The 21,859-nt window shown below is 50.1% G+C and overlaps 1 protein-coding gene across 6 annotated transcripts in view; it reads right to left on the bottom strand.

Moving 5' to 3' along the window:
- CABIN1 (calcineurin binding protein 1) overlaps positions 1 to 21,859 on the bottom strand; it is a 151,773-nt gene that overhangs the window by 111,528 nt on the left and 18,386 nt on the right. For 4 of the 6 annotated variants that reach the window (XM_060612559.3, XM_060612557.2, XM_060612561.2 and 1 more), the window contains exons 5-16: positions 20,992 to 21,126; positions 19,675 to 19,855; positions 17,396 to 17,525; positions 15,818 to 15,967; positions 12,623 to 12,909; positions 11,355 to 11,541; positions 8,300 to 8,436; positions 7,546 to 7,763; positions 5,945 to 6,023; positions 5,191 to 5,378; positions 4,209 to 4,361; positions 2,525 to 2,719 (exon numbers count right to left, since the gene is read on the bottom strand). In XM_060612559.3, the coding sequence (XP_060468542.2) occupies positions 2,525 to 2,719; positions 4,209 to 4,361; positions 5,191 to 5,378; positions 5,945 to 6,023; positions 7,546 to 7,763; positions 8,300 to 8,436; positions 11,355 to 11,541; positions 12,623 to 12,909; positions 15,818 to 15,967; positions 17,396 to 17,525; positions 19,675 to 19,855; positions 20,992 to 21,126 (2,040 nt within the window). The remainder of the gene's footprint in view (positions 1 to 2,524; positions 2,720 to 4,208; positions 4,362 to 5,190; positions 5,379 to 5,944; positions 6,024 to 7,545; positions 7,764 to 8,299; positions 8,437 to 11,354; positions 11,542 to 12,622; positions 12,910 to 15,817; positions 15,968 to 17,395; positions 17,526 to 19,674; positions 19,856 to 20,991; positions 21,127 to 21,859) is intronic. The other 2 variants (XM_060612560.2, XM_060612562.2) reach the window with 1 other exon arrangement.

Here is a 21,859-nt window from a genome sequence, read left to right as displayed (position 1 = left end):
AGAAACTACATGATTATATCAAAGACCATAAAAGGCAGCTTGCCCAAATAGGGAGGGAGACCCATCATACAGCTAGAGGGGAGGATTCAGGCCCTCCCTCCCCTACATACACTGTATGAAAGCTAGATGAAGCACAATAAACATGAAACATTAACACCACTAGAAGAAAACAAAGGCAAACAGACTTTTAATCTATTTGTTGACATGCTTCTTGTCTGTCTCCCTTCTAAAATATAGGTTCTGTCATGGGGCGCCTGGGTGGCGCAGTCGGTTAAGCGTCCGACTTCAGCCAGGTCACGATCTTGCGGTCCGTGAGTTCGAGCCCCGCGTCAGGCTCTGGGCTGATGGCTCGGAGCCTGGAGCCTGTTTCCGATTCTGTGTCTCCCTCTCTCTCTGCCCCTCCCCCGTTCATGCTCTGTCTCTCTCTGTCCCAAAAATAAATAAAAAATGTTGAAAAAAAAAAAAATTTAAAATATAGGTTCTGTCAAGCGGGCCTTCTCCCCTGTCCAGTGCCAGACACGCTGTAGGAACTCAATCCATGTGTGTAGAATGAGTGGATAAATATTCTTCCAGTCTTGAAAAGGCTATCTAAGCATAATAAACAAAATCATAAATGTTTGCAAATATCAAAAGATTTGACAACACAAAATTCACAACTTTTAAAAAGGCCACAATATAAAAGCAAACTGGCATGGGGCGCCTGGGTGGCTCGGTTGAGCGTCCAACTCATGATTTAGGCTCAGGTCATGATCCCAGGGTTGTGGGATCAAGACCCACATCGCACTCCATGCTGAGTATGGAGCCTGCTTAAGATTCTCTCCCCCGCCCCCCCACCCCCCCCCCCCCGCTCTGCCCCTCTCCCCTCTTGTGCTCACTCTCTCACTTTAAAATAAAAAAATAAATAATAAATAAATAAAAGGAGACTGGGAAAAAAAATATTTCCAACATTTGATGAAAAAAAGATTAGTATCTTTAAAATATAAAAAGCACTTCAAATCAATAAGAAAACACACCCCCTCTGTAAGAAATTGAGGAAAAAACAAGAGTCACTTAATTCTCAAAAACCAGGAACTTCGACAGCACTTGGCCCAGGCCTTACCACAGCCCTCTCAGTACTGCTCAGTGCCCATCCAACCCAACAATGGAGCACCCTGCCACACCCAAGAGTTCTGGACGACAGGAGCAAGCTGACATCTGAATCACTGGGGCCTTCTTATCAGGCACACCGAGGGCTAGCCTCTCCCCCCTCTTTCTCCCCACCTAATGGCATCCCTGGCACACCCAGACATCCCTCCCACATGCAGTCATGCTGGACACTCCTCCACTCCACCCCCCAAGCCTGCCATGGTACCTGAAGTCAGACAAATCTCATTCCCTGATCTCAGCATGAACCAGCCTGAGCCTACTCTGCCAGGAGCTAGAACCTCCCTTTCCTCCCTCCCAATGTCCCTCCCTCTCTCCCTCCTCCCTCCCTTCCTTCTTTCCTTCTCAGAATCAACTGTTTCCTCTCCTTTCACCACGATGGAGATGCCTCCGTTTGCTCCTATAGTCATAGCTCTTAACTATTTCCCAGTTCAAGAAAGGTAATTGAAATGTCTCAAACAATATGAACAAAAAGCCTGGGAGAAGATTGGGCTCTCTTTCCAAATTGGAGCGGAAGGACCCAATAAGACGATAAATATAACATGATTAGTGTGTGACCCATAGAGATGGGATGCCAGGCCACCCAACACCATTAAGCACATCATGTTTATCACCTTCCATGTTTATCATCCAACCCCATGCTTCCCAAAGATGGCAGCACTGATGAGAGTCGGCACCCGTACGGTGCTTGCTACATGCCAGGCATGGTGCCAACACACACTAACTGGTATAAACCCTACAGCAGGTCTCTGAGGGATGAACGATGATCATCTCCATTCTAGAGATGAAGAACCAAGGCACAGAGAGACTGAGAAACTTCCCAGTGCCCAGCAGATCCTGATGCCCAGCGAGCTCTCAGTAAGAGTTTACCTCCTAAAGAAGGGAGGCATGGAGGGAGCCGAGAGGGTGCATGGCTTCAAAACACCACTGTGGTGTTCTTTTTCCTCAAGCACACGATCGTACATGGGTATTTATTTGATCTTGATTACATCGTAGGGTTCGTCCATTTTAACAACTACTCAAAGCTCAATTTCAAAGGTAATATAGAAAGACAGGCAGATGAACAAATGGGTGAATGGATGGGTGACATCCTGACTTTTCTGCCTTCCTCCTCTGCCAGGCAGACGTTCTGATTCAAGTGTGGGCTCATTTTGAGCCACACAGAACCCTGGAACCTGCACTCCTAGGTTCCAGCTTTCCGCCAGTCTTGACCGTATCTTCCAACTAGCATCTTCCTGGATGCCAGTTAGCAGTTTTTACTCCTACTATTTTCTTCTAGATTCGTGTTCTTGAAAGCCACCTCAAAGCCTTCAGAGAATAAACTCATAACCAAGCAAAGAAGGTATGAGGTCAGAGTGAGGGGAACTGTGGCCACACACACCTGCAGCAGCAGCAGCTGGGCTGGTCTCTCTGGAATGGAAGTCATAAACTCCAGGTGTTTGGCTCGGTCAAATCCACTGGTACACAAGGTTGGGCGGAGCAGATGCACAACGGCTTTGTAGTCACCAGCCTCGTACAGCCGCTGAATCTCCTCCAGGGACTGGCACCGCTCCAGCGACTTCAGGTTCTTATCAATCTGGAAAAGGCCCAGAATGCTGCCCGATGACAAACCTCTCACACTCTCTGAATCTGGCCAGTGTCTGCATTTACCAGACCCAGATGAGGAGTACAAAAGTAGACTTCCCGTCAATACATCAGCATTTATATAAAACAAATGCTTTACAAAAAGTACTTCTACAGGGGCGCCTGGGTGGCTCAGTCGGTTAAGTGTCCGACTTCAGCTTGGGTCATGATCTCACGGTTCGTGAGTTCAAGCCCCGCGTCACACGCTGTGCTGACAGCTTGGCACCTAGAGCCTGCTTTGGATTCTGTGTCTCCCTCTCTCTCTGATCCTCCCCTACTCGCGCTCTGTCTCTCTGTTGCTCTCAAAAATAAACATTAAAACAAAAAAATTTTTTAAAGTACTTCTATTAAGGTCAAAGCATTCAATTCTTTAAAAAAGAAACCTAGGGGGGCGCCTGGGTGGCTCAGTCAGTTGAGTGTCTGACTTCGGCTCAGGTCATGATCTCACAGCTTGTGAGTTCAAGCCTCGCATTGGGCTCTGTGCTGACAGCTCAGAGCCTGGAGCCTGCTTTGGATTCTGTCTGTCTGTCTCTCTCTCTCTCTCTCTCTCCCCCTTCCCCACTCACACTCTGTCTCTCTCTCTCAAAAAATAAACATTAAAAAATTTTTTTTAAAGAAAAATAAATAAATAAAAAAGAAACATAGCAGAGGCACCTGGGTGGCTCAGTTGGTTAAGCATCTGACTCTTGGTTTGGGCTCAATCAGGTCATGATTTCACAGTTCATGAGTACAAGCCCCGCGTCAAGCTTTGCACTGACAGTGTGGACCCTGCTTCAGATTCTCTCTCTCCCTCTCTCTCTGCTCCTCCCTTGCTTGCTCTCTCTCTCTCAAAAATAAATAAGTAAACTTAAAAAAAATTGCAAAACATGGGGTGCCTGGCTGGTGCAGTCAGAGGAGCATGTGACTCTTGATCTCAGGGTCATGAGTTCAAGCCCCATGTTGGGTATAGAGATTACTCAAATAAATACACTTAAAAAAAACTCTGCAAGACTCTGAAGGCCACTTTGAGCTGATGTGGACATGTCACAGCCATGGAACTGTGCTGAGGATTGAGGCGGCACAGTGATAACAGGATCAGAACGCAGCACAGCCTAGCATACATGGCTCTGCTGACCCAGCCCCACAGCCAGACCAGCACCGGTCTGCAGTTTCCCTCTAATTCCTCTGGGGTTGCTGCAACACACGGCCCAGGGAGCTGAGCAATGATCACTCCAGGTCTTGCCGGTGAATGCCTCCTTGCCCCTTGCCACCTGGAAAACCTTTCTCTCCCTTTCCCAGTGCACTAGAGTACCTCTCCCAGGCCCCTTCACCCTCTCCTGGGAGGAAGGAGCCCTGTTCAGCACGTGGGCTGCTCTCCTGCTCCACAGGGACATGGAATAAATAAATCACCGACAAGAATAAATCTTTGGCCAAGAAAACACCATTAAGTAACTCCCACTCACCTCCTCCAGGGAAACGACAGAGTCATTGTAGAGGTTGGGCAGGCGGATGACGAGGTCTCTTTGCTCAGCCCCTGCCTCAGCCTGGATGGCAGTGGAGCTCTGGAGCATTTCTGTGCAGATGTCATAGTTCTCCAGGGCCTGCTCCATGTCTCCCTGGTCAAAGGAAATGCAGTCAAGGGACAGGGGCAGAAAGAGGGAAACTCACTGTGCCATGCCAGGTACCTTACCTTCCTGATCCCACTAGACTGTAGGCACCACGAGGGCAGCTTTGTCCAATTACTGCTATACCGTCTTAAAAGGGGCCTGGCACACAGCCGGGGCTCAACAAATATTTGTTGGATGAATGACCAAATGACTGAATAATTAATTCATACCACAATTCTAAGGAAAGGTATCATTAACTCCCATGGTGCAGATGAGAACACTGAGGACACTTGAAGAAGGCTGAGTGTCTTGTTCAAGATCATGAACGGATAAATGGCAGAGCCAGGATTAGAACCTAAGCTTATCTAATTCCAGAACCAACTATGACAATCTTATTCATTCTACCACAGTGTACTGGGTACCACCAGGTATATCCTGGCCATCCAGACCAGGCTCTGAGGAGAAGCCTTCCGAGAATTCACACAAGACAGGTGGTTTCCCCTTCTAGAAAGCTCTGCATCCATTTGTGCATTCATTCAGCCTCTCCCAGAAAAACACAGGCAAAGGGTTCAAGACCGCAAGGCAATCCTGAGTGAGGGGGGTCTACAGGGGGCACAGGAGATTCCTTCCAGAGCTCTGTGGTTGTGCTCATATGCTGTACAGACTGGGGGCCATGCTGGGGTATCTGCGATCTGAAAATTCCCCACATCCCACTTCCTCACTCTGAGCCCAGTGTCAGGCAGGTGCCGCATGTGCACATACACACGAATCCTCAACACCATGTCTAGCTCTCCTCCCTCCCTGTTGGGTGCCAGGGAATGCCAACTGCAGAACCAACCTGCAATGCCAGGAACCGAGCCTTCAACCAATAAACGCGGACCACAAACTCCAGCCAGCCATCCTCAAATAGGTCCCGCTGGGATGAGGCAAATGATAGCTGCAGGAGGTCACCCAGGAAGTGGGTTCCTGGGAAATCAGGCCCAAACCTGCCATTCACCACACCAGCGGGGCAGCTCCGAGGAGACACTGAAAACCATTCAGGCCAGAACAAGTCAGCTTCATGTGTACGGTCCAAACACCCTTCTCCTCCTTAGAGGTTGCCCTGAGCTCTCGCCATACTTGCTTTAGTGTCTTGGAGTGCCCTGAGCCCCTTGGAGCCTTACAGCCTCTCAAGTGGCAAGGATCAGAGAAGTCAGAGACTCTCCAAGGGCCCTCATTTTACATACTGAACTTTGTTCACTGGGTAGTGGTTTAAAAGTCAGAATGACCCACATCATCCAGGAAAATTATTGGGACACATAAATTATCAAGTGATAACCTGAGAAATCTGATCCTATTTTCTTTAATCCTGAATAGAAAAAAAGCAGGCAGGTGGCTTCCTCTGGGAGCTCAGCTACTGCTAACTATTTCTTGAGTGTCCAAGGGGTTTCTCTGGGACTCTGGATTTTCCTTGCCCAACAAGCCAACCCAGGAAATGTGCCCACTGAAAACTAAGTCTGAATTCCATGACTCAGCTTCCCCACTCCCATTACCTCCTGGTTGCTGAAGGTTCAGAAAATTACTCCTACCACAGAACACAGAATGCCTCCTACCTGCAGAGCTTCTGCCCTTGGTCAGCAGCCACTGGTCCAGCTGGAGCTCCATGCAGGACAGAGACATCAGCATCATATCCTGCAGGACAGGTACCGGAAGGTCAGGAATGGAGTTACAGAGTTATTAAACAGTGATGGATGGGATGAAATGAAACTAAAATTTACTTTGATAAATTGATAAAGTAAACCTACTTTCCTTCTATAATCAGTGGCTACTTGCCAGGACATAAAAAGAGGCACATGGATCCTCCTTGGAAGGAGCTAGAGACCTGTCTTCAGTCCTAAGAGACTGCCCAATGGAAGAGGTATCTCTGCACCTACCAGGCCAGATGTTGCATCCATACTACAGCACTTAAGCCTTAAAAGTGGCTGGGTCAAGGGGCACGTAGATGGCTCAGTCAGTTAAGCATCTGACTTAGGCTCAGGTCATGACCTCGTGGTTCGTGGGTTTGAGCCCTACGTTGGGCTCTGTGCTGACAGCTCAGAGCCTGGAGCCTCCTTCAGATTTTGTGTCTCCCTCTCTCTCTGATCCCTCCCCTAGTCGTACTCTCTTTCTCTCTCAAAAATAAAAAATAAATATTAAAAAAAAATTTTTTTTTAAAGTGACTGGGTCAGGCCAGAGTACATAAGGAAGCTGAGGTCCAGGGATAAGGAGGCACCTGCCAAGCAGGCACAGCAGAGAAATAATCAACCTGGTTTGTCGGGAAACCAAAGCCTCACCTCCTCCAGCCACTCCAAACTGCCCCTGGGAGACAGACTTAATGAGCAGCAGCTGCCAGGACACAGTCCCTGAGCTGTCCCAGTACCTCCACACTGCCCTAAGGACCTGTCAACCCCGAGCTCCTCCACTTTCTGTGCCCCCAGCCAGAAAGACCACCCAGATGGGCCCTAAAGCTGCCAGTACACCCCTCCCGGCACCCAGCCTTCCTCCTATAACAGGAGAAGGGCACCAGAGCATCCAGTATTCCCTTGAGCCTCAGGAAGCACCGAGTGGAGGAGCCTGGACTGCAGAGTGCAGTCAGCTGGTAGGCTGGGCACAGGTTAGCCCCCTACCACCAGTGGCCCCCACCACTTCCCTAAGCAACCTATTTAGCCTCTGCATTTCTATTTTCTCACCTGCTAAACAAAATGCTAATAGTCCCTGGCACCTGGAACACAGCCAAACGTTCCACTTCTGCCCACTCTCTCCACTGGCTCCCCTCCATCTCCACCACTCCACCACCAGCCCTGGTACCTGAGCCAGACCTAGAAGCATCCTCTCCCTGACCATCTCATTCCCTCACCTCCACCTGCAGCTCATCCCGTCAGCTCTACCTACAGAACCCTCCACCCCAGTGCCACCACAGTCACTCACCTGGCAACAGCCTTCTAATGGCCCTGTGCCCACTCTCAGCCCCAAGTACAGCCTCCACTCAGCCTCCAGGGATCTCTCTAGACATAAACCAGGTCCCATGACTCTCCAGGGGCCCAGGTCCCAGTCCCAGGCCCACAAATGGAGGTAGCTCAACATGACAGTAACTCCATACCCACGGAAGGTCCCTGTGCCCATCCCCTGGTCCCAGTCTGACAATAGCCCTCAAGAGGCCCCCGGCCCACCTGACCTTGATGTGCTTGTTGCTGCAGTCCCTCAGCAGTGGGTTGGGCAGGCTGGTGCTGTGCCTCCTCCAGCTGTGATAGATGCTGAGCACAACCTCCGCCAGGCCCGGCGGCCACCTAAGCAGGAACTTATGGCCCATGCCCTTCAGGTAGCGCATCATCAGCTCCAGAATGCCCCCATTGGTCAGGTTTTCCAGTAGGAATGCATGCACATCCTGCTTCTCTGCCCAGGGAGGGAGAAACAACTGACTTGAATGAAGGACCTTCTATGCCAGGGTCTCCCATTTTCTTTGGGAGCTGACAGGCAGGGGCGGGGCAGGGTAGGGGCAGAGGCAGGAGAGCACCTATGTCCTCCTACACAGTGGTGCCGAGGCCAGGCTGCTGGGCCCCAATCCTGGCTCCGGCCCTCACCAGGTATGAGCAAGCTTCTCTGAACCTCCAGGTCTCAGGTAGGTATTGAAGGGCCAACCTCCATGCGCTACCTTACAACATGCACTCAACAGTTGTGTCATGTGCATTTGACTTGCAAAGCCATACCCCTGGCTTCAGCCTGAAGCACGTGTCCTTCAGGGAACAAAGTCAAGTATGAGCCCAGACATTTCAGCAGACCTCCCAGCTGACCACGGAGCTCAGGCGCAAGACAAATCCAGGCAAACCCTTGACCATACTTTATCCCAGAACCATTTTCCCAGTACAAAACCTAAGCAGGCTATACAGAATAATGGGAGGAAGAATTCCCACAAGTTACTCAATTCTTACCAGACTCCATGAACGTAGCTGAGTCGAACGACAGTCTATGAGGTCCAATGTTCGGGAAGCTTTGCAGTTTGGCTTCTGACTGGACTTCATAGGTATTAAAGGGATCATCTTCTTCCTCCGGGTCCAGCTTTCTTAGCCTGCATGGAACACACCAAAATCACAAAAGTGATACCATACCACACATTCTGAAACAAGCACGCGAATTCTTCCAAAGAGAGAAACTAAAACTGAGCAAGAGGGAAGATGCTAATGAGCGAGTTGCGGGATCCAAAATCCAGGCCTCCGGGAGGCTTTGCCTCTTTCTAGGCCTTTGTGAGCTGGTATCTAGTCTATACCCTCACTCATTCATTCATCCCACCAATAGGATTTATTGATTCCTGATCAACTGGTGACCAGGCATGTGCCAGACACTGAAATTCAGCTGTTAGTGTGGCAAACCCTGCCCACAGTAAACTTGCCTTCTGATGGGAGAGACAGACAATATACAGAAACACAAAGACAAAGAGCCCACCTGAGGACCAACCACCAGGGAGTGCTTAAGACAGAGTCACAGGGGACCTCCTTTAGAGAGCTGAGTCAGGATGATCTCTCGGAGGGGGTAATGTCTATGTGGACAATGGAAGAGAAGGGACTGGCTGTGCAAAGCAGCAGGACAGATACAGAGGCACAGGCCAGAATGTACACCAGGTGTACACTCTAAGACCTGAGGGGAGCCCGGCTAGCAAGGATAAAGTGGGTGAGTGGTGTATGAGGGCACAGAAGACCCTTCTGAGCTTGGTCCCTCGATGGCTCCTCACAAAGCCGTGGGCCTGGGGAGGACCATTCTTTCAGCACCTCCCAACGACCATGTTTTGGCCTTCCTTGTAGCTTCCCCTCAACCAAACAACCCTGAAGCATAAACACATAAAATAGGGCAGTCTTCAATCACTTCGTTCATTCATTGCACACACACCCCCATAGTGGCTACTGCAGGCAAACTGTCACGTTGTTCTTGCCTGACCATTTGAAGAAGCAGACATGGAAACCTACAATCAAAATAAAGATAAAGAAGCCACAAACCATTCCACGTAGGAATGGCGCAAGAATGGAGGGCAAGAATGGCGCATGGCTGGCTCAGTGGGTAGAGCATGTGATACTTGATCTCAGGGTTGTAAGTTTGAGCCCCACGTTGGGTGTAGAGATTACTTTAAAAAAAACTTTAATGTTTATTTATTTTTGAGACAGAGGGCAAGCACAAGCGGGAGATGGGCAGAGACAGAGATAGAGAGGAGACAGAATCCAAAGCAGGCTCCAGGCTCCGTCAGCCTAGAGCCCGACACAAGGCTCAACCCCATGAACCGTGAGATCACAACCTGAGCCGAAGTCGGATGCTTAAATAACTGAGCCACTCAGATACCCATAAAAAAATTTTCTTAATGTAAAAAAAGAAAAAAAAAAAAAAAAAAGGCAAGACCCTTTCAGCAGGGCTGAGGGGAAGAGGGGGAAATGGGTCACTCAGACCTCTTGGTATCATCAGCCACAGCCCCAACCTGCAGCTGTTCTGAAGGGAGACCGGCTCCTGGCCCTAACCCTGAAGAGGAATTTATCAGAGAGTACTGATCACATCCTCTACTTAGAGAGAACAACCCTGATTTCCAAGCACTTTACTTCCACCTCCAAAAGAAAGACAACAAATGAGGAAAATGGGAATCTTGCTATAAAATGGATTCACAATCCATCTAAAGCTTTTGGCTCCTCCTTCTGCACTTGGCTATTGTCACCTGTGAAAATAAACTGGCATAGGCCAAATCACGAGCTGAGGACTCCTGGTTAAAGATGCATATGGGGGGGGGGGGGGTGCCTGGGTGGCTCAGTCAGTTGAGCGTCTGAGTCTCGATTTCAGCTCAGGTCATGATCCCAGGGTCATGGGATAAAGCCTCACATCAGGCTCCATGCTGAGCATGGAGCCTGCTTAAGATTCTCTCTCTCTCTCTCTCTCTCTCTCTCTCTCTCTCTCCCTCCCTCCCTCCCTCCCTCCCTCCTTCTGCCCCTCTCCCCTGCTCAAGCTCTCGCTTTATAAATAAATAAATAAATAAATAAATAAATAAATAAATAAGCAAACCAGCCAGCCAGCCAGCCAGCCAGCCTGCTGAATATACACAGTTACCTCCCAAACTATTCCAGTAACTGTGAAGGGATAAAAAGGTATGAACTCACAAAGACACAGGGGATAGGAGAGGAAGCCCCAGCAGACAAGAAACATGCCCACCAAATGTCAGATGGCAGCAAGATGATGGAACAGCACAACCAGAACTGCTCTCTCCACTCAGCTAAGAGCAGGGGAGGAGACATCAGGAAGCCCACCTACTGGCACCATAAACAAAGGTGCCAAGGATGACTCAGGAATCAAGAGCCCGGGAACCTTTGGAGGAGGTAGGGAGACAAGGACAAAAAGCAAGAGGCCTGGTGAAAACAGGCTTAAGGAACATGGAGCCCAGGCCCCTCCCAACTTGGGGCAGCCTGGGCGCTGCTCCTCCCTTGAGGCTTCTCTGAAAACACTAGGAACTGGCGAAAGCAAGAGGATTTACAAACCTATCCTCTTCCTCCTCAGAATTTGAGGGAATCCTACTGAGCCTGGAGAAACCAAGCACACATACTCTTCCCCAAAGCGGAATGGGTGCTCCCTTCTGTGGGGTTTCCCAGAGTCTGCACCCCAGCAGCAGTAGCCCTAGGCCTCCCAGCAAGTGGGTGTCTGTGCGTGCATGAGGACATGGGCGAGTAGCCTGTAGCTCGGTGATCCATCCATCTCCTGAGGGCCCAAGGAGCATGCGGTCCTCCAAAAGATGTGCAAGTCATGGCTCCTGACTCAGGAAGTTCAGAGGGAAGAGAAGTGAGAAGAACCCAAGACCCCAAACCAGTGACATCTGTGCTTTGGCTATCGGCACAGATGTCATGGGGACACAAAGGAGATGCCAGGGGAGGGGGTGGCAATGGAAGGAAAAACTTTATTGGTGGCACAGGCTGGAGGCTTATATGTTTGCTTATTTTTGCAAATGAGAAAACATCTGCATAGTACCTAGATGGCAAGAATTTCATCAGAAGCTCCTGGAAGTCTACTTTCTCTTCTTTCTTGCACTTAGTGTTTCGTACACGGGCAGAACGCCGCTTCGCTGTCTCTCCACTCTCTTCTGCAATCTTCTTCCGTTTTACTCCTTTCTTGGATTTATCTCCCCCAGAAACATCACCTTCACAAAGAGTGCAAACTGAAATCTTATAAGGGGCAGAGGTAAGAAAACGCACCAAAGAGGCACATTAGTGCCCCTAATTTTCTAATTCCACCAGTGTATTTCATCTTTATTTCTTACATTCAAGTAACTGTTCGTCTTTTAACAAGAGTCCTGAATAAAGTTAATTTCAAACTCAAAATACTTAACTCCTACTTTGCTTGAATTCACAGAACCCAAAAGCCAAATCTCAAGATTATTCCCACAGCTACAGAACACCAGGGTCTCAAAGACTCCCTGTCCACCCCCACCCCACCCCCACTGGCTGCAAGTGCCTCTGGCGCCTCAGTGGATGTACCTGGGACATCACAGAGCAAACAGCAGCAACATTGATTCTGCCCACTGCCCAGGACCTTCTAAGCACCCAATGATAGGACACAAGCAAGAGAATCGTGTGCATTACACAGAGAGCAGAGGAGTGTTATGTGTGATTGTCATGTATGATTAAGCAAAAAAGTTAGAATCAACATACATGTTCATTCAGAAACTTCTTTAACTGCTAGATATTCTTTTTATCAGGGACACAGAAATCAAGAAAAGGCTTGGAACTTTTGTCTGAAATTTTTTTTATAACTTCATTGACATTGATTATAAAAATATCAATAAAACCATTAAAAAATATATTACCATATAGTGGTAACTTTGCAGACTGTTTTTTAAGGTCAGTGTCACCCTCAATGTCAGCGCACAGCAGTGCCCAGTGCTATGGCACATGGCCAGCAACAGGGCAGAACCAGCAAAGGGACCTGCCAGCTCACATATGACAAGTGGGAAGAGCGACCTTTATGCCAGGACCTACTAGCCAGGCGTTTAGCAGTCCTAAGCAGCTGCATCCCTGAGCTCTGACCCCCTCCCCTCGGGGGCTTCAGTGCTGAAGTGACCCCTGACCAGCAGCAGCCCTGTGGCCAAGTCTCCCCTGCAGAGCTAGGGGCTCTCACCTAAACCTTGAGCCAGGGGCATGAGCAAGACCCATCTCTCTGGAGAGGCCAGGGCATCACAACACTCATTCTTGCCCAGCAAATGGGGCCTCCCCGGAAGTGACCCCAGGAGGTTTCCTCACCTGCAGGGACACCAGTCTCCAGCAGGCTGGGACTATGCAGTGGGAAGCTGGCTGCAGCCACAGGGGCATAGGAGAGCACGGGTTCTGCCACAGTCACAGCTGGATTGGCAGGGACGGGGCTTGGTTGGATCACGCTGACAGGTGCCACCACCACAGAAGACACCAGAGGCTGGCTGGGGTCCTGATAGTCAGACAGGTCGATCCTCTTGCCGAGGCTGGGCCGCAAGGGCTCACAGGTGGTGAGGTGGTTGTACATGGCCAGTAAACTCTCCCCGAGACACTTCCAGCTGCAAGAAGAGGGTCACCACACCTGGTCAGCACCATAATCAGGTGCTCCAAGCCTGTGGAGAGGCGGCAGAACTGGCCCCACGACTGCCATCTCCATGAGGGCAGGCAGAGTGCTCACGGTTTTGTCGTCGTCGTTACGGACAAAATCCCGAGCCTAACACCACTGAGGTGGAGCAGACCGAGCAGGAGGAGCAGGGCCCAGCAGCCTCCTGCCCTCACCCTGGCACAAGCCGTGAAGCAGCTCAGGCACCTTCAGACTCCACCAAGCAGGCATGAAAACCACTGACTCACTTCAAAAGCTCCTTCCCTACAAGGTCGAATTTTTAATTCATCTGTGGCATTTCTCTGATGCCACTAATCCTATTTTTGGTTGGGGGAGAGGAAGGTGAAGAGGGGCCGCTAACAGGGATGTGGTCGAAAGCGGCTGAATGGGCCCTCGGGCAGGGCCCCTTGGGAGCAGCATCTCAGTGGGTCCCCACCTGGGCCGAGGCCTGCAGCATGGCAAACCAAGACCACTGTGTGCTGTGGTGTGTGCTATGTCGTATGCTGTGTGCTATGTGCTATGACAGGTGTCTGTCTTACTGTGGTGTGGTATGATATACTGTACACTGTCTCTCGCTTCATGCTTTATGTTGTTATATATTGCGTTGTGGTACGGTATGGTGTGGCACGATACATCCACCCACCCATCTCTGATTGGCTTCCCATGCTCTCAGGCTAAAAATCACACCCTCAGCCTCAGGGCGCCACATGGCCTCGTCCAACCAACTGACCCAGCTTCACCTCACACTCCACCCCCACCCTCCCACCATGCTAGCTTTCTTTCAATTCTACAAACAAAACCATACCCCTACATACCACAGGAACTTTGCACAGGCTTCTTTCTACCCCCGATGAGGCTCTCACTCACATCCCAGCCCCTCTGCCACTCCTGTCAGACTCCAGCTCTAGCACCTAAGCCTTTCCCTGAACCCCAAAGCAGTGCACGCTCCATTATGAGCTCTGCACAAGGTGCTGTGCTACTCTCCTCGAAGGCTCCTCAGCATGGGGCATGTGCTTTTTCTTCCAGGTGACCGACTACCCCTCAAATGCCCCCAGAGAGGGACCAGGTCCCACCATACTGAGTCCCCAGCACAGAGCACAGTGCCTGGCATGAAGCTGGCACCCAGGAAATGCTATGGCAAGAATACAAATGGAAGATGCTTTAAAATCCAGAACCTAACCAAATGGAGGCTCCTAGGACTAGAAGGGATTTCTTACCTGTTCTTTTCCAGTCTTCGGTAAGGGTTACATGCAGATGGGGAAGAATTTGCTCACCATCTGTGTTATATCTAATGCTTTAAATACACAATTTCATATACCTAGGCAATGAATAGACCAAGGGGTGGCAAACTGTGGCCCACAGGCTGTTTTGTACAGCCCACAAGCTAAGAACAATATTCATATTTATAAAGGGTTGTTACACACACATACCCGAGAAGACTATACAACAGAGATGGGACCTGGCCCACAAAGCCTAAAGCATCTACCATCCAGTCCTCTGTGGGAGGAGTGTGCTGAGGCCTATAATAGACAGTGGTTATTTTAAAAGCCTCACCCACCCTCCCAGAGAGAGAGAATCTCCGCCGTCTTCCTCTAATAACCCAATCCTGGACTTCACTACCAACTAGTGCTTCCTCCAGCCAAGCCCACCCCCCTCATGCTTCCATTTGGCCTTCCGCCTGCATGAGGGCAGGCTGGACACTGGTTTCACAGCTTCTCTTCTCTAGTCACATCACCAGGATGCTCTCCAGCGTTCTCAGGCCTTCCTCTCCTTCACTGTAACAGGGAGACATCCAGGGTCCTTCCCAAAGTCCCAAACCTCTTAGCTAGGGAGCCCACACTCTCAAACAGAATGGGGCTCCTGACCCAGCCGACAAAATAATGGGAAGGCCATCTGACTAGATGGCAGAGCAGCCCCAACTTTCCAACCGTCTCAGCGTCCGGGCGGGAAGACATTCCTGGGAGACTCAACATGTGGAAACATACCAGCAGTCATACCATGGATCGAAAGCTAGCTCCTCCTGAGCGTGTGACAGGTGCTGGCTCTGTGCTGGCCAAAGCTGCTCTATTTCAATATCATGACAACCCTACAAGAGAAGGTTGCTTTCCCTGTTTTTAGGGAGTGGCATGTAGTATCCCAGGGTCACCCACTTATGGGTGCCAACACCAGCCCCGGGTCTGCCTGATCCAGGGCAGAAGCTGCAGACCACTATGTGACAACACCTGAGTAGAAGAACACTGTTGTCAAAGCATACTAAATTTAAAGATTCAGGATTCAATGTCAGAATTTTAAAAACAAAAACTGCACGCCAGATCTCACGAGGGGGCAGAATGACCCCAACGCTGGGAGGCTGCCAATACCAGTTTTCTCTTCCCTGGGACCGCTCACACACTGAGGGATTCACAAAGGCTACCCTGAAGCCCATCCTTCAGTGCATCCCACATAGCCCTTGAGGGAGACCATGGGTTCAAGAGCCACAGAACCCACACCTGGGATCAACTCCAGACTCCCCATTCACCATTTCACTGCTCTGAACCCAGTTTCTTCCTGTCCAGTGCTTGGCAAATGTTAGTTTCATTTTCCCCTCCGGGAAGGGCAGACTGAGAAGGGGTTTACGGGGAGGTGGCAGGTGGCTGGCATCAAGAACGGCAAGAGCAAAGAGAAACTTAGACGAGGCACACTTGTGAGAGATTGGCCTGCTTCTTGGCAGCCAGCAAGTTAAGCGCACGCCTCTAGGCATCTGTCCAACGTGGACCCAGCTCCCACTCACACCATCAGCCCGGGCTCAGGCCTCGGGGCCTCTCCCTCCTGTGCAGGGTCCACCCGCCAACCCAGCAACCCCAGAGACCCAGATGACGACCTACGTGAAGAAGGGGATGGGCTGCACCAGCTTCAAGTCTGGCTCCTTCTCCCGCACGGTCAACGCTTGCCTCTTCTTCCGCAGCCCCAGGGCCTCCTCTACAATGGCCTTCGTCTCAGCTGCGCTCACTGACACATCATGGATTGACATGTCACTAAAACCATGTAAGACAGAAATTATAATGTCACAAACTAGAGCCAAGGCTGAAATTTTACAGACAGGGATGCAGTTAAGTTAATATCCTTTAATCTGTATTCATTCTTCTTACAAATAAAATAACCCCTTGAGTCTGGCCTCTAAGGGCAGTAATTAGCATTCTTAATACCCACATACACTAGAAGTGACTAATACCCTTTGTTCCTTCTACAATTCAAAATTGAGCAAAGGGTTTTCATATGTATTAACAATACGACAGTAATGTCAGAAAAGCCACAGAAAAATATAACCTTGCTCTCAATTATTTACAGAGAATTTTAAAAGAACTTTCCTATCCTGTCCTATCCAAAAAAGTCATCAGATCCCCTAAACTCACCAAAGTCCCTGGTATATCCAAACTACAGAAAGGGTGGGTGGGGGCTTTGAGGCCTCAGGTGCCCTCACACAGACACACCTCCACCTGAGGTGGCCCAGCAATACCTGCCCTCCTGCCCAGGGTGTCCTGATGCCTCTCAGCAGGGCTCTACCACAAAGTCACTTGCTTATGGATTTATTTTTCCATTTTATCTCTCTCCAAAGACGGTTAATACCATCAGGATAGATATGAACAAGAAGTATAATCTCACAAGGGACAGACAGAAATAAATATCCATCACAGCTGAGTTCCAAGGGCCAAGGACCAGAGGACAGAGGAGTTGGTTCATCTGGAGGGTTGGGGGAAGAAGACAGCCAGAGTTTGGAAAGCTAACCAAAGGTGACCTGCGAGCTGGAACACAAAGATGGAGCAATGGCACAACAGGTGGAGAGGAGGAAAGATGGCCTTCCAGGTGAGGGCATGAGGGAGCCAGGGCACAGGGACAGGCCAGTGCACAACGGGGCCAGGCCTGGAATCTGTTGGGGACCCCAAGGCACTCTTCTCCCCCGGGAGAGAGAAGGGGGAAGCAAGGAGAAGAACCAAGGGGGTCAGACTGTAAAGGACCTCCTAGGTGATGTACTGAGCATGTGCTTTGTCCTGGAGGCAAGGCAGGGGTGGCACAGGGTCAAGGTCATTTCTGGGACAATGAACATGGGAATCACTGGGAGCAAAGCCCTACAAAGGGAAATGGCAAGAAGGCAAGGTGGACAGCAGGTTACTGCAAACATCCAGAGGACAGCTGGTGAATGCCAAGAGCCAGCAGGGCAGTAGGGAAGGAGGGCAGCAGAGAGCCAAGGAGGCACCACCATGATTAAGCATACAGGCAAGTAATAAGCAAGGGCAGGATCAAAGCCAGGCGAGGGGGTAGTGCGGGGAATGAAGTGCAGGGGCTCATCTGCCAGAAGGTCAGGACCTGAGAGAAGGCGGTGCACACGCCCCCTGATATCCACCAACCACACATTGCTGGGGGAGGAGGGGTGCAGAACCAGCATAGGAAGAGGCAGGACCCACCATTTAAGGAACATTCGGAGGGAGTCCTTCCGGAGACAAGGCTGTTCTTCAAAGATCTTTTCCTTGAGAACCAGTCCTTTGCTGTACCGGCAGTCCTTCTCCAAAGCTTTGCAGATGAAGTAGAGACATGCTGGCAGGGAAAGAAACAATACGACCTCTGAGCTTGCACCCCAAACCTCTGGCCTTCCCAGTTAACACCAAGAAAATGTCCCTACTCTGGAATGGAAGTAATGATGGTAAACAATAAGGAGATACCACTTTACCTATTTCAATCAGGAAAGATACTGAAAATACTATCACCCACAGTAGATGAGGCAAACCCAAATGCTGCTATGTGAGGACAGACTATGATCTTTCTGGAGAACCGGAGGCGTTATACACAAACCCTCGGCCCAACAATCCACCTCTGGGAACTACTGCAAACACCTAAAGGCCCACAGTGATTGGCTATTGGCTAACCGGAAAACAGCCTTCAAAAAAACCAAGAAACCACCCTGCCTCACCAGGGGAGCCTAGTTAAGGAAGGCTTCCCAATCCACACACTGGGTTGCTGAGCGGCCGCCACACAGATGGTCAAGGGTGTGCTCACTGACCAGAGGGAAGGCCACAGGACAGCATGGGGAGAAGGCAGGAAACCAAACAGGCCACACGGTGTGACTCCATTTGTATACATAATACCAGCTTCTGTTCCTTCTGCTTATCTGTATTTTCCAATTTTCCTCCTTCTCTTTTTCTTTTCTTTAAACTCTTCTTACCAAAAACAGCTACTGCTTGTAATTAAATACATGTACACCATTCATGTCAATGAGCCTCCTCAAATCAATGATCTGGAAAGTCTGTGCCTTCTCCAGCTCCTCCAGGACTAGAGACAATAACAGGCAAAGCAACATAGAGAAAAAATGGGAGGGCGAGAAATCACAAAGCAGAGCTACAATGTGAACCAGGAAAGCCTTTAGCATTTGTAAGTGGCATTAGCCCAACAGACAGGACTGCCATGAGTCCCCAGCAGACTCGGTGCCTGCAGGCCTCACCTGTGAACACACAGGGAAATGGTACAGTGCAGCCAAGTGCCAGCTCTGCTTTTGCTGGGCACTTGGACCACTACCGTGCTCTGCTCAGCTTTGGGATCTGAGTATGGATGGATTGCAAGACACTCCTATCGAGAATAACCAGACAAAGAAGGAGCCAGGACTAAGGAGGAAAGAAAGAGCAGAAGTAGAGATGTGGGCATGGGAGCTTTGAGAGACAGAAGAAAGTGGTGTCCTCCTAGAGTTCCATAGGAGGAGAAAACAGAGCCTGGTCACAAAGTTCCACAGGTACCACACTGCCCCCCTGCAAGGCACACGAAGGCTGTGCAATCTGTGAGCAGGGAGGGCCCGGGTAGTCCCAACACAGCACAGCAAGCAGCTGACTGAAGAGCTGCTAGATAGCCTGCAGGCTCCTGCCCCACACAAACAAGAACATGGTCTCTCTGGGACCACAGATGCCACAGACACCCAGAGAGAAAGCCAAGGAGGCCCTGAGCATTTGACGATGCTGGCTCTCAGCAGGCATTCTGCTGCAGTAAAGCTCACCGCTCTAGCTGCACTACACCACTGCTCCCACAGAGGGAAGGCCTAGGAAGTCCCAAGGGAACAAGAGGTGGTCAGCAGGCATCAACCCCACTCAGCCCTGCTCTGAGCACTCCTGGAGAGCCTCTTTCCGCTCTGGCCTCAGAGGACACCCAGAAGATGCTAACTCCCAGAACACCTAATCAGTGCCTGCCTCAGGACCAGCCCATGCAAGGGACAGAGGTGTTCTCTGCAGAGCAGATGTCAAGGCTGGAGCAAAGGAGCTTAAGCAATTAGAGGGCAGACTGGGGCTCCATCTGGCAGAGACCTTCCCAGTAGCCCTGCTGCTCTGCAAAGGAAGAGACTGCCTCCAGGGACAGTGAGGTCCCAGCACCAGAAGGAGTCAAGCGGCAGCTGCTAGGCTCTCTGTCAGCAAGTTATAGAAAGAGGTTCTGGCACAGGATGGGACAATGCAAGGATGAAATGAGATAACCAAAGGAAAAACCACTCAGAGAACATGCCACCTATTACTACAATGCTCTTGATAAATCTCATTTGAGTAAGAAAGACACACGCAATAAACCAGGAATGCAAAGTCATCTCCCTTTCCTGATAGTCAGGCAGAAAGCCCTTCAGTGTTAACCTGGCCTCCAACTTACCCAAGCTGTCCTCCCTCCTCTGTCCCAAAACCACAAGCACGTGGGAGAAAGCCATCAAAGCCTGACTCACTTGTGTAATCACTGAGGGTGTACAGGACAGTGATGAGGTTGTCCAAGCAGGGCCAGTGGTCAGGATTGCACCGAAGCCCTTCCTCAAAAGCGTGGCGAGCCAGGGGGACCCGGATGAGCCTCAGGGCCACGTGTCCAATTTTATACCAGAGGTTGACATCCGTGGAGTCCAGCATGACTGCCTAGAAGGAGCACAAACAGAGGGTATTCACATTCAGTCAGCTCTCTTGCTGAACAGGCACCCAGTGGTGATGGGAGGAACATAGCACTGGCCCAGCCACTCAAACTACCCAGAAAAAATGGCAAATACAAGGTACATGAATCAAATGTTCAAATTCAGAACATTTTCTTGACATACTTTGTCTCTCTGAACATCTGTATTCCTTACATAACTGATAGATAAAAGAAGTGAAAGTACCATTAAAATAGGTGATCTGTGGGGTATTTCTATTAGATTGAAAATTTTTAATGTAATTTAAAAAACAATTTTTTTTAACGTTTATTTATTTTTGAGACAGAGAGAGACAGAGCATGAATGGGGGAGGGGTAGAGAGAGAGGGAGACACAGAATCGGAAGCAGGCTCCAGGCTCTGAGCCATCAGCCCAGAGCCCGACACGGGGCTCGAACTCACGGACCGCGAGATCGTGACCTGAGCTGAAGTCGGACGCTTAACCAACTGAGCCACCCAGGCACCCCATAAAATTTTTAATTTAATTTTAAATTGTGGGATCCTAGAACGATTATAGGCTAGAGACAGACCTCAGTTCACATCCCTGTTTCTACACTGACTAGCAGAGTGATCCCAAGCCTCAGTCCCCTCATCACTAAAATGAAGATGAAGACACCTTCCTGCAAGATGGTGCAGGGTTAGCACATGCATGGAGAGCAGTTCGCATGGTGTAGAGCACATCAGGGGTACCCACCGAGATGGTGACGGTAACACAGAAATCATGGCGATACGGCAATGAGCAGGAGCAGGGTACCAGGGGGCAGGCTGTGCTCTCATAACTTGTATATGTACCAATTCATTTAATTTTCATAACCACCCTCCTTCTTACTATGCCCACCATCCTGGTATGGACCTGGAGGCCCAGAGAGGGTACGCACACACACCTGAGTGGCAGAGGACAAATGCACATGCGGGCCCCTGCTCTCTCTGAACTCCCTGTTACCACCCGCTGATGAAGGTCTCAGGCACCACAGCTCAGCAATGCGCCACTACAAGTTCTTCTCTTTAGCCAATAAGACCACAACCTCACCCCCTCCACAGAGAGCTTTCAAAAACCCTGAGGGAGCTGAGCGCTGCCAAAACCACACCTCCAAGTAGAATTCCATGGCTGTCTCCAGGTCTTCTCGCTGGGCTGCCAGCTGGGCCAGGTTCTTATATGTGGAATATTTCAGCATCAGCCCAGGGTGCTTCAACCCTTCTTTCTCATCACCAGACGAAACTGCCTATAAACAAAAACAGAGACACCTAGAAGGGACACCTAGGCCTTGAAGCCTCGGCAGGCAGTCAGCAGGATACCTGACTTCCGGGCTGGTCTCTGCCGCAGGCCCTTGGCCCAGGCCGGTGGCACCGTCCATTGGAAAATGAAAGCACTACACTAGATGTTCTTGGGGGACCCCTCCAGCTCCAAGCAGACAGAGAAGAAAAGTCAGACCACCACAAGGCAGTTTCCAGATAGTCTGGGAACGAAAAGAGACAGGGGGAACCCTCCCTATCGCTACAGCCATGCCTGAAAGGTCAAGCCTGGAGCCCACAGCTCCCCCACATCACCAAGCCTGCAGAGGGGGAACAGGGCATGAGGAAGCCACCTAGGGGCAGCAGCAGGATCTGGAGGTGCCTAGGCAGCCAACTTACACATCTCTACACATTCCGCAGCAGGAAGACTATTGGATTAGGAGTCAGGAAGCTAAGCTCCCACCTCTGTAATCATCACATGACTGTGGATAAGTTACCTTAACTAAAAAGTTAGTGCCCCAAGGGCCTCTGATTTATAACAGTAAATCCTACCCTAAGTATCAAAAGTGCAAACGAGACAGGAGAACGTAAAGATTGTAAACGTGCTTTATATAGAAAGTTACTTCACTACAGCTTTTATGAAAACTCTTTGAAAATGCTACAACTTCTAAGACATCCCTGATGAGGCAACCTACTGCTCTAACCATGGGACAAGGAGTAAAA

The sequence above is a fragment of the Panthera onca genome, chromosome D3 (genome assembly GCF_046562875.1).
Source record: "Panthera onca isolate mPanOnc1 chromosome D3, mPanOnc1 haplotype 2, whole genome shotgun sequence".
Lineage (NCBI taxonomy): Eukaryota > Metazoa > Chordata > Mammalia > Carnivora > Felidae > Panthera > Panthera onca.
The sequence above is the reverse complement of the archived record's forward strand: the minus strand, read 5'-3'. Positions and strand labels throughout refer to the sequence as shown.